The 12,234-nt window shown below is 39.7% G+C and overlaps 2 protein-coding genes across 3 annotated transcripts; one reads left to right on the top strand and one right to left on the bottom strand.

Moving 5' to 3' along the window:
* Positions 1-224: 224 nt before the first annotated feature.
* Positions 225-5,917, bottom strand: fuca2 (alpha-L-fucosidase 2). The gene is made up of 7 exons (XM_031309789.2): positions 5,570-5,917; positions 4,615-4,802; positions 4,093-4,432; positions 3,793-4,003; positions 3,117-3,307; positions 2,470-2,578; positions 225-1,300 (listed from the first exon to the last, which is right to left on the bottom strand). Exons 1-7 carry the CDS (start codon positions 5,755-5,757, stop codon positions 1,163-1,165), a joined length of 1,365 nt encoding a protein of 454 aa, XP_031165649.1. The 5' UTR covers positions 5,758-5,917; the 3' UTR covers positions 225-1,162.
* A 64-nt stretch (positions 5,918-5,981) lies between these two features.
* LOC116057377 (putative deoxyribonuclease TATDN3) lies at positions 5,982-11,341 on the top strand. Of its 2 annotated transcripts, none has more exons than XM_031309793.1 (10): positions 5,982-6,174; positions 6,306-6,338; positions 6,414-6,487; positions 6,569-6,653; positions 7,426-7,488; positions 7,593-7,702; positions 7,987-8,042; positions 9,712-9,824; positions 10,820-10,897; positions 11,071-11,341. In XM_031309793.1, the coding sequence occupies exons 1-10, from the start codon at positions 6,121-6,123 to the stop codon at positions 11,212-11,214; spliced, it is 810 nt and encodes a 269-aa protein (XP_031165653.1). In that variant the 5' UTR covers positions 5,982-6,120; the 3' UTR covers positions 11,215-11,341. The 2 variants fall into 2 exon arrangements, with proteins under 2 accessions (XP_031165653.1, XP_031165652.1); XM_031309792.1 differs by having other exon boundaries at positions 10,817-10,897.
* The last annotated feature ends 893 nt before the right edge of the window (positions 11,342-12,234 follow it).

Genomic DNA, 12,234 nt, shown 5'->3' with positions numbered 1-12,234 from the left:
TGGGCAACGGGCAGATCATGTCATTCCACCGACATTCTTCTGATGCACGACAGGGAATCTTGTGTTCCTGGGTGGACTGTGTGCAGCAGCACGGGTGTAGGGGTCAGTTTTGCACCGTCAGCGTGCATTAAAAGTGTCCCACAAGGCCGCGCTGTTATTACAGATGTGAGCAGCAGGGGGCGCTAACAGCACGCAATCACTGAGGTAATCGAGGAGTGCAAAAGTCAAGTTGAAAAAGTGATTTATTTCAGGAATATGCTCTTTTTTCACATGCAAATATTAATTATAAAAACATGGTGCTTGAAGACTTCATTTAATTTAAAAACATTCATTCACAAATATTCTCCCCCGCATTGATCAGTGCTGCTGACTGCATGAAAATCACATACAAATATGTAGGCATTAAAAATAATCAATGCAAAAAAAAATCACAAGTTGAAACACTTCATATATCACAATTTTGACGACAGAGGTCAGATGTTAATTAATGTTAATAGGCTATATGTCAACCTAGAAATGTCTTTTATGCCCCAAAGTTAAGAAACTCTGAGTTAGACAGTGGTGGAAGTACTCAGAAGTAAAATTAGTAATACCACAGTGTAAAACTACTCTGTTACTGAAGTAAAAGTACAAAAGTATTAGCATCAAATCGATCAAAATATATTTAATGTACCAAAAGTAAAAGTATTCATTATGCATAATGGCCATTTCAGAAGAATTTAAATTCTACTAGTGGATTATAATTAGTGATTGTGTTGCAGTGCATTAATGTGTTCATCACTTTAATGTTGCAGCTGGTAAAGGTGGAGCTGTATACTGCTGGGTAGCTTAACCTTTAAAAAAAAACATCATATAAAGTAACTGATTGATATTTTGTAATCTGAATCTGCAAAGTAACTAGTAACTAAAGTTATCAAATATGATGCGATGATCCTCCATCATCAGAAGCCCCGCTTCATATAAAACATCCATCCAGATCTTCAGGCTCTTCCTTAATCCCTTCATCACCACCATCAGTGTCTAGACTCGCCAGAGACTCTAACATATCAACCTGATTGTGCACCATAATAATTCAACTTATTTGACTCTTAAATTAAGTCTCTCCTGATTGAAATGAAATAAAACACTGGGTCCTTCTTCTGTCTGTTCCTCTGGGTTCCCTCTAAGTGGCCCCAGCCAGCCTCAGTGTCCAGGCCCACTGGCATGGCATCTGGCTGAAGGAGAGCTGGGGCAGCAGAACCCGCAGCCCGCTGGGCTTCACAGGCTCCCACTGCACAGACCCGTGGCCGAGAAGCACCACCTTTTTTTTTTTAAAAGCAACACATGAACAACGTTGACAGAGAGAAAAAAGAGAGAACTGCTCTGTGAACAATAGAGTAAACCCTCATATCCCAGGATGCAGTGCGGTTGTTGGACATTCCAGCCGGGTTAGACCAGCTAGATCGATATATTGAGTCTAATTACATACTGGCCAGTCATTTCTTTCTCTGCTAATATGATGGAGGTTCCTGTCTGACCACAGCTACACCACAGTCTGTCAAACCAGCAATACATTTGTTGTTGTTTTCTTTGCTGATTTTATGTATTCATGTATTCAGTTTATGATATTACATCTGAAACAATTAGTCAATTATCTGATTAGTCAATTGTCAACTATTTTAAAAGTTGTTTAAATATTTTTAAGCAGTTATTCTTTGGTTCCAGCTTCTCCAATGTGACGATTTGCTGCTTTTTCGGTTTTATTTCATTATAAACTGCATACTTTTGTGTTTTTAGACTGTTGGTCAGAGAAAACGCTGGTAAATACTGGCAGACCCTTTTCACTATTTTCTGACATTCACAACTACAAATCAATTAATTGAGAAAACAATTGCTAGATAAATTGATAATAAAATACTTGTTTGTTGTAGCCCTATGCTCATTGTAATTCTTTATTTAAACAGGTGGCATGCTTCTTAGTGCTAAACCGTACAGTGAGTGTTACTGACCTAGAAATATGTAATATATGGCATGAAAAATTCTCTTATCTAACAGATATTGACAATCTGCAAACAAGTATATGTTATTGGTGACTTCAGTTTACAGTAAAATCATAAGTAGCTACCTTCAAATATCCATTTAAATCAAAGGCTAATCTTAGCTGATACTCCTTGACTACTAACACTTTAAATAAACACAGAATGTCCAGGTATTTTTGGATTATAAGGATCCCGTAAACCTTTTGTTTTTTAAGAATTTTGACCAGTTAAGAATGTTGACCAAGTTGTGTACTGAGCGGGACATTTTGCAGTTGAAAAATAAACTTATTGGTGGACAAAGTATGTAATGGAGGTTTTTAGATTACCTCAAACATATCTTTCTATCCTTTCGGTCCTGCAGTTTCTTCTTACACAGCAGTTGTCATACAATATATGCTGATTCTTATATTTTGGCAATAAGCTAATAGCTTGACTAAAACTCTAGTCTTACCTGAGTTTGTCCTTGTGTAACCACAGGTTCATTCAGAATCACAGATCCATTATTGGGCCACTCCAGTAAAATGGCAAAGATGCTCTTTTCCTGTGGTCTGAAAGTGTACCTGTCAAGATATACTAATTATTATCAATATATAGGCTTCTGTATGAGCTTAAAAAATATTAACAGTATCTGATCATCTTATTATTATTATTATCAGTATTGTCTTATTTCACTTTAGTTTGTTTGACATCACGTGGAGGACATTAAATCACATACAGCTAAAAAGAATGTCAAAGATGACAGAATGTAAGTCTTATTTCTAATGTGCTTCTTAATGTAAAGTTAGCAAAGAGGCAGCAGCCGGGTTGCTCGGCAACATCGTACTACCAACAATCCAACACAACAAATACCTATATCAACATCATCAATAGAATCAAACGCCACTTACTCACTTGAGTTGCATAAATTTTATCAGGCAACGTTTGGAAAAATTACATTCTGTACAAGGATTTGGGGATTTTTATGTTAAAAAAAAGAAATAAAAAATAACAAAATATGTCATCTATGCTTTAAATTTCCTTAAAAAAGTATCTTTGATCTGATTTTGATACATTGAATCCAAACCAAACATATTATACAAACACACATGAGATACCCACCAGACGTTGGGAGTGACAGTGTCGTTCTGAGCCCGCCATGCTGTTGTGTTGTAGATGGACTCCCCGTTGATCTTCAGCCACTGACCCACCTGCCTCAGACGCTCCTCAAAGATGGGAGAGATCCTTCCATCGTGTGTCGGGCCGACGTTCATCAGCAGGTTTCCCCCACAGGACACAGTCTCCACCAATGTCTAAAAACACCAGGTTGGATTTTATAGAAAATACTTTATTGCTGCACAAAGATTACTTCACAGGTGGAGGGCGCTGTTCCCTCAGAGCAAATAGGACTAAAACCAATTTTCATTGTCAATGAAGCATTTAAGCCATTCTTAACCAAAACCCTCAAAAATGAACTGGTTACAGCTTCTACTATGTAAATATTGGCAGATTTTCTTTGTCTTTTAAAGTAAACTGAATGTTGTTTGGGTTTTGGACTGTTCACACAAAACAAGTAATTTAAATATGTCAACTTGAGCTCGGGAAGATTTTGATGTGCATTTTGTGCCATTTTCTGTCATGTCATTGATCATAATGAGCAAAATCTTCAAAGAAAAAACTAATTCAACATACTCCACTAAATCCTCAATATATATAAGCCATTAAATCATGCATAATCATGTTTGTTCAACCTAATAAAAAAAAAAGTTTACAGGTAAATGATATTTTGAATTCTCACTGCTACAAGCTGCTCTATGGTGAGGTAGTCCCTGAGAGGAGCGTTGCGTCTGTAACCCCAGGACTTTGTGTCGATGGTCATGCAGTTTTCCCACTTGTGTTTGAGCAGGTGTCCTGGCTGGTAGCGATCAGCACAGGTGTAATATCCACCGTGGGTGCAGATGGAGCCAGAGCCCCAGCGATCATTTGTCACCACTGTGTCTCGCACAGGACTGTGAAGAAATAGGTCAATATCACACTGGCTGTAAAGCATACAACTTATAAAACACACAGTTACTGTAGAAAGTCATTCAACAATTACCTGTCATTATAGAGCCAGGCTAAGAAACCTGTGCTATTCCAGTACTTGTCAGGTGCATCCCCATCCCCATCAGACCAAAGTACCTCTGGTTTGTACTTGACAATGAGCTCATAAAGTTCGGGCAGAGTTTTACTGGTTGGAAAGTATTGTGTAGTGAAGACATTGGCAGCGTCCTGTTCAAAGAGTGGATTAAACCACTCAAAGAGAGAGTGATACAGCCCTAAACGCAGGTCACTGTTAGCACGGAGAGCACTCGCCACTTCATCTACCAGATCTCTCTTTGGTCCAACATCCACTGCATTCCAGTTCCAGGAGTTTTTTGAGCCCCATAGTGTGAAACCTGAAAAATAAAACATAATAAAACATTTTCTGCATGGCTGAAAGGATGCAGCATTGCACTAATACTCCAAATATGTGGAATTATGCCCTTGTTTTAGCACTTTGAAATGATCTTTTTGTGACGATAAAGTAACTTAAACAAGAATAAATACTGAGAGACAGGATGTGGATCATGTCTTGTACCTTCATGGTGTTTTGTGGTTAGGACGATGTACTTTGCCCCTGATGAGACAAAGATGTCCGTCCACTCTTTGGCATCAAAGAACTCAGCAGTGAACTGTGATGCAAAGTCTTGATACTTGAAGTCTGGAGGATAATTCCTCTGCATGAAGTCAACATACGGCTTTAGTTTTTGCTTCTGCCAGTACCACCTGAAGCAGAAAACAAACAAAAAAATCAGCCACTCAATGAAGGTAAGCAATAAATTAATAACATGTTAAAATGAATTAACATATCCTAAGCATGCTATAATACGCTGTATAATACCCTTACATTGAGCCTTAAACATTGGACATGTTATCATAACCCTACAATAACCCCAATTATTTTAGGTTCAAAGTTCATCCACTTAGTAGCTGTTCTGGAGCTTTTGAGCCTATTGCATGATCTTAATCAGCAGGGGTTTGCCCAGTGTTCATGCAATTGTATATTTCCACTTTTTCTGAGCACTTCAAGGTCTTATCGCCCTGTTAACTTAAAAGTTGAGTATCTCACTACAAGGACCATTTAGTTGCTATTCTGGAGCTTTCTGTCATACCACATGCTTTTCATCAGTAGATGATCAGATTTGAACCTCATGGAAAAGATCGTCCTTTAAGTGCTCAGAAGAGAATGTAAATATTACAGAAAACTCCATAACAGCTACTGAATGGGCCTTGGCCTTGTGTGGTGAGATTTTTTAATGCTTATTTTCGCGCTGATCCTTTACTCCAAAGGCTGCTCTCACGTAAACAATTTGTGACTTCACAGATCATAAAATGAATTAATATTCCCAAATCTGTGATCACATCCTTGTGCATGCTTAGTTTGCCTTGATGTCAGCTGCAGACTTTCATGTTTAATACAATCCCTAAACTCCACTTGTCCTTAAAGTTGAAACCATTTCATGATATGCAAGAAATGAGGGAACAAAACTCACCAGAACCACTCACTGCCGAAGCTCGGAACAGAGAAAACCCCCCAGTGTATAAAGACGCCAAACTTGGCCTGATCGTACCACTCTGGCAGCGGTCTGGAGTCGATGGATTTCCAGTTCGGTTCGTATTTTGCTCTGCATGTGCTGATCAACAACATCGATAAAAGGAAAGAAACAGTTAAACCTCCCATTTTAGGTCAAAATCACCTACGATAGTGTGGCGAAACGATCTGGAGGACGAGGTGACTATCGCATGATATAGCATCACGTTGATGGTGAAATGATAAAGCGATAAAGTCATAACAAAAAAACAGGAACAATAAACCTCTAATAAAGGTATCGTTAACGTAGAACACAGCTTCTTGAAAACATTTGGGGTGTTTAATCTGTTGACCGTTGGTGCACCGGGGATGTTAAACCAATCAGGTTTAATGGAACCCCGCTTCCCCGGGCAAACCTGCGTTCTACATCTCGCGCTCCTACGAGTCTACGCATGCGCGGTCCGTCTCGCTTTGCGGAAGAAGGTGATGTTTTGATTTTGAACGCTACTCCACATGCATGGCTACGTTGACTGTCACTGTCATATCTCTGCGAGGGATTTTGACAAGGTATGCTCGCGTTTTAAAGGGTACAAGCATAGATATATATAAAGGCTTTTATATATATCTATGGGTACAAGTGCATATTTTATCTCTGAAATAACTCATTGAGCGTGAACTTTTCCTCTTTTCTTTGTCAGGACATAGAGGAGGTGATTGAGAATTCAAAAACGGTGAGCCGTGTCCGCTAAGAAGCATATTGTCCAGAATAGTTATGTGTGTTTAACTTTTGCTTTATCATTTCCCAGGCTGGATTGTTAGCAATATTAGCCGTGGCCGAGCATGCTGGGGAATTTGACAAGATTATTGAGTTGTCACAGAGGTAACTATAACTAGTATTAGAGTGACATAATTTGAACTTAACGTGTTGTGTTTTTGTACTGACATGTATACTTTTCCCTAGGTTTCCAGGTTTTATTTTTCCCTGCCTTGGAGTCCACCCTGTTCAAGAAGTTTCCCCAGAGCAACAGAGGGGGGCTTCTCTCCAGGTAGGAAGACACATTTCCTAATTCACCTGTACTAGTAGTATCCTAACTCACCTCACCTGGAGTAGTATCTAGCCAGGCAAGTAGTTTTGGTTTGAGAAATTTCTATGACGTCCTACCAGAGTGCTATCCTCTGATCCATATTCTTCATTTATGTGTGCACTTTATTTACATAAACATTTTGATTTTGTAATTTTACTATTGTTATTTTGGTCTACGTTGTAGGCTATGTATACTATTTATTACATGTGTTTTTATAAAATATTTTGCCTTTATTTAATAACGACAGTAGAGAGATGATAGGAAATGAGCGGAATAACAGCTGGAGAATGAAACAGGCCCCCAGGCTGATGTGAACCAGTTCCTTATATGAATAGAGGGTAATACTAATGTGGACAGACTGTAAAGCCCTTGGAGGCAAATTTATTATTTGGGGCTTTATAAATAACATTTACTTGAATATAATTTTGTTGTGCTCACAGCTTTAAAATACAGCAACATCTGTTTCCGTAAACAATGTCCTTATTACTCTGGATGATCAACAGAAGACACTGTCAATACTTTCTGTAGGAACTAAAGTAGCTCCAATGAAAACTGTTCCAGAGTAACAGAGACATTGACGGTGGAAAGACGTGTTGCTGCTGATTTTTAAAAAATGTAATTTTGTAATGCTATGAGCACCGCAAACAAATGTGGTAATGCGGCAAATAAATGTCTGCAGTTGTCATGTTATAGCGAAGGAATAAAGAATGTTTTTTTTCTGACTTTTCTGCAGGATCTAGATGCTGCTCTACCCATAATAGAGAAATACAAAGACCACCTTGTGGCCATTGGGGAGGTAATAATTCAGCATCTCTGAAGTGACTAGTGAATAACAGTTTTCTCTCCTGGCTTTCTTTTGCATTCATGTTAACAGTTAACGTTTCCCATCTGTTATTATAGGTTGGTTTGGATTTTACACCCAGATATGTCCGTGGTGAGAGTGACAAAGAGAGCCAAAGGCAGGTCCTCATTCGTCAGGCACAGATAGCCAAGGAACTGGATCTCCCTCTGTGAGTCGTACTGTAGTACTGTAGATGTACTCAATAGACCTTTTTTCGGGAGCATATAATCAATGTGCAGGCACCTTTTTTCCTGATAATATTTGAATTTCACATGCAATTCTTGACATTTAATACTTATTAATAAACAGGTATTGGTGGCGTTCCCTGAATTTGATGATATATTTGTCAGTTTTTTTTAGCTTGAACTTAGTATGTGCAATAATATTAATGACATATGCTGTCCCTTAACCAACAGATTTTTACAATATTTTTTATGTTTGTTTTATTTCTAGAAATGTTCATTCACGGTCTGCAGGGAGACCCACCATCCATCTTCTGAAGGAGCAAGGTAAACACTAAACAGCAGAGTTTTAGATTCCCTTCTGTTTACTTGAGTATTTTAGAAGTAAACTAGACTGGGTAAACCCAGCCCAATCTGCCGGCGATTTGATTTCACCCTGCAGCTCAGGCTGGAAACCTGTACATTTTTCTATCCTGCCTCCGTTACAAATCTGCGGGGACCAATCACAAACTGGCTTATCCACCTGGTGCGCTATTGGCAGGTTCAACACGATGACGATAGAGAAGCAACGGCAAGCAGCTTTTTGTTTACATTTAACATGGCGGCCACCGAAGTGCAGCAACCTGTTGATGAGAAGCAGTGGCAGCAAAAACTGTCCTGTCCTGTTAGTAGTGTCCTGTACACTGTCCTGTGACTCCCATGACTGTCCCGGAACAGTCAGACACTGTCCTGTACACTGTCCTGTGACTCCCAGACACTGTCCTGTGACTCCATGACTGTCCCGGGACAGTCAGACACTTTCCTGTACACTGTCCTGTGACTCCCAGACACTGTCCTGTGACTCCATGACTGTCCCAGGAAAGTCAGACACTGTCCTGTACACTGTCCTGTGACTCCCATGACTGTCCCGTGACTCCCAGACACTGTCCTTTGACTCCCAGACACTGTCCTGTGACTCCATGACTGTCCTGGGACAGTCAGACACTGTCCTGTACACTGTCCTGTGAATCCCAAACACTGTCCTGCGACTGCATGACTGTCCCGGGACAGTCAGACACTGTCCTGTACACTGTCCTGTGACTCCCATGACTGTCCCGGGACAGTCAGGTCATGGAGTCACAGGACAGTGTCTGGGAGTCACAGGACAGCGTACAAGACAGTGTCTGACTGTCCTGGGACAGTCATGGAGTCACAGGACAGTGTCTGGGAGTCACAGGACAGAATACAGGACAGTGTCTGACTGTCCTGGGACAGTCATGGAGTCACAGGACAGTGTACAGGACAGTGTCTGACTGTCCCGGGACAGTCATGGAGTCACAGGACAGTGTACAGGACAGTGTCTGACTGTCCCAGGACAGTCATGGAGTCACAGGACAGTGTACAGGACAGTGTCTGACTGTCCTGGGACAGTCGTGGAGTCACAGGACAGTGTCTGGGAGTCACAGGACAGAATACAGGACAGTGTCTGACTGTCCTGGGACAGTCATGGAGTCACAGGACAGTGTACAGGACAGTGTCTGACTGTCCCGGGACAGTCATGGGAGTCACAGGACAGTGTCTGACTGTCCTGGGACACTCCTCAGGACACTACTAACAGGACAGGACAGTTTTTGCTGCCACTGCTGCTGCCGTTGATGCCGCTGTCACTACTGTTTTAAAAGATTTCAAAGGAAAGTTTTCTCTGAAAATGGAACAGAAACTTGCCCTGGAACAATTCCTACAAAAGAAGGATGTGTTTGCCTTACTACCGACCGGCTTTGTTCAAAACCTAATTTACCAGCTAGCCCCCCTGTTGGCCAAAAGAATGGAGCTCAGCTGATTGGTTGAAGGACTATCCAATTACGTACAGAGTCATTTGAACTATGCCCGTTGATCACTCGTGCAGTAGAAAATACAGAGCAGACTCCCCAGACTAATGTTCAGTCTTAAAAGATTGAGCTTGGTCTGGTGATAGCCAGACTAGAAGTAAACCGCAATCCCTCTGAAATGTCACTAGGTGTCGAAAAAGCCCTTCTTCACGCTTTTGATGGGAAACCGTCTGTTGCCATGGAGGGAGTGAAGGCTGGATATTTCTTTTCTATCCCACCATCCATCATACGCAGTGAACAGGTACAGCAGAGCACCTGATAATGTTACATTTACACTGTATTATAACTAGGGCTGTCAGCATTAATGCGTTAATCGCGATGCGATTGCGCGATGTGACCTGTGGATGAAACCAAATCCAAAAAAAATACTACAGCTCTTGCAAAACAGCTGGCAACTAACTGCAGACCTGTCAGCATCGTAGAAGACTCGGGTCTTAAAGACGTACTACGGTTGGCATGTTCTGACCTGTCTCATTGCCGTCGAGGGGGACAGTAGTTTCACGCATACACAGCCTGTACGACACGGAGAAAGCAGCCCAACTGGAACAGCTGCAAGGGGCTGCAAATGCTGTCTCATTAACCGGTGATCACTGGACGTTAGTGAATAATCAAAATTATTTAGGAGTTACTAAATACTATATTGACTCTGGTAAGGATAGGGATTTTTAGTTTTTTAGTTAGGTACTTGGAGGAATTGTGCAATAATGACAGATTCACACATTTTTCTTTTGTTTACAGTAAATAAATAATAACAAATACAAATCTTAAAGTCAAGTTCATAAAGTAACTTTCCTTGCATTCATTTGATTCCCAATCAAGATACACTGGTAAGAATTGCTTTCCATTGTTAATATGTACTTAAAAACTGTTCTGAAAAATAATTAACTATAGAAATTCAGCGATTAATCGCGATTAAAAAATTAATCGTTTGACAGCCCTAATTATAACCCAACCTGTTTAAAATGTTCCCCTTAGTAACACTAACACACCTACACATACATATCATCTCATTTGTCATTTATGTGTGTAAATAATAGGAAAAAAAATGGATTTTATAGACACAGTTGCAAATTGTTAGAATATGTTGTCCTTTTTATATGTGAGCTTTTATAGTGTACACAACTAAATTACTGACACGATCTCTTTAGACAGACTAACAGGTTTACTTGGTTGATTTTATCACATTGAATGTTAATGATTGATTGATAGTTTATTTGTGTATTTTCCACCAAGAAGCAGAAACTTGTGAAACAGTTGCCATTAGAGAACATCTGTCTAGAAACTGATTCACCTGCTCTCGGTCCAGAAAAGCAGGTAGCGTATTTATTTATTTTTTTATCATTTGCATTGCATGTTTTTATATTTTTTAGGAGTATATTGCGATATCTCCTTGTTGTTGTTTTTACATACTTATTGTGACACATACAACTCAAATCTGTTATTTCTTATGCATTTATCATCGTTCTTGTTTCGCCTCCTGATTGCAGGTGAGAAATGAGCCCAAAAACATCTGTATCTCTGCCGAGTACATCAGTAAGATCAAAGGAGTGTCGCTGCAGGAGGTGATGGAGGTGACGACACAGAACGCTCTCCGACTCTTCCCAAAGCTAAAGTCTGCTATCAGACCCTGATAAGGTGTAAATCAATTTCAGAGCCACAAATTAAAAGCAAAAACACCTATATGTGGACTTATGTGCTTAAAGCCATTTATGTATCGCCATTTATTATTAATTAAAGGAAGATGAGATAACAATTTAACACACAAGTTGGATATTTTTCATGTGCATGATGCCTCTGAAACATCCAACATTTTATGAACACCTTGTCATGCAACAGAAACAACAGCTGGCATCCATCATGGCCACTCATTTAAACATTCATGTCATTGCAAAGTGAATAATCATGATGTGCCACTGTGTTGTTTTTTTGTATTTCCCATTAATAGATCTAAGCAGAGCAGTGATATCATTATGTTAGTATTTGCACTGGTCACTTGTGCTATTAATTTCAACGTTGCTGCTCTTAATGAAATGGGGATTCATCATTCACTTAACATCAGCTGCTATATCCAAACTCTAATGGCCCCGGATCAGTGACCGTTCCAGTTCACAGATGCATGGGGTATTGCTGCCTTCATGTGCTCCTCATAAAATCTTACTTTTTACCACTAAGTTTCACCCTACTGTTTAATACTTTAGATGTTTCACTGCGGCTAACAAACTTTAATTTGTTTTAATGGAAAGGTTTAGGGGCTTTTTCAATCTGACAATAGTTAAATACTATGTGGAAATGCAAACTCCTTGTCAATTCCCACCATCAAATACATTGACATGCCCCATGTATCAACTACTGGCAAGTGTGGTTTAGAGTATATCTATCAGCTCTCAAAAAGCGCTGTGAAGTAACACAGGAGATGTAGGAACAGTAAGTCATGTTTTTAATGTAATGGTGTACTTAACTATACTAGTGTATTAACTTGTTTTTAAAGTTTTACAAAGAACAGCACATGTTTGTTCTTACTGGCATAAATGGTTAAAAGGTTAGAGTAAATATCATTAAAGAAGGAATATAATCAGTTATACAATTAAACAGTTCAGTCCATTTTTAAGTTGGTGTCCATATGACTCATCTGTACGTTTATTAATACATAT

The sequence above is a fragment of the Sander lucioperca genome, chromosome 18, assembly GCF_008315115.2.
Source record: "Sander lucioperca isolate FBNREF2018 chromosome 18, SLUC_FBN_1.2, whole genome shotgun sequence".
NCBI lineage: Eukaryota > Metazoa > Chordata > Actinopteri > Perciformes > Percidae > Sander > Sander lucioperca.
Note: the sequence above shows the minus strand (reverse complement) of the source record. Positions and strands in the feature narration are given on the sequence as shown.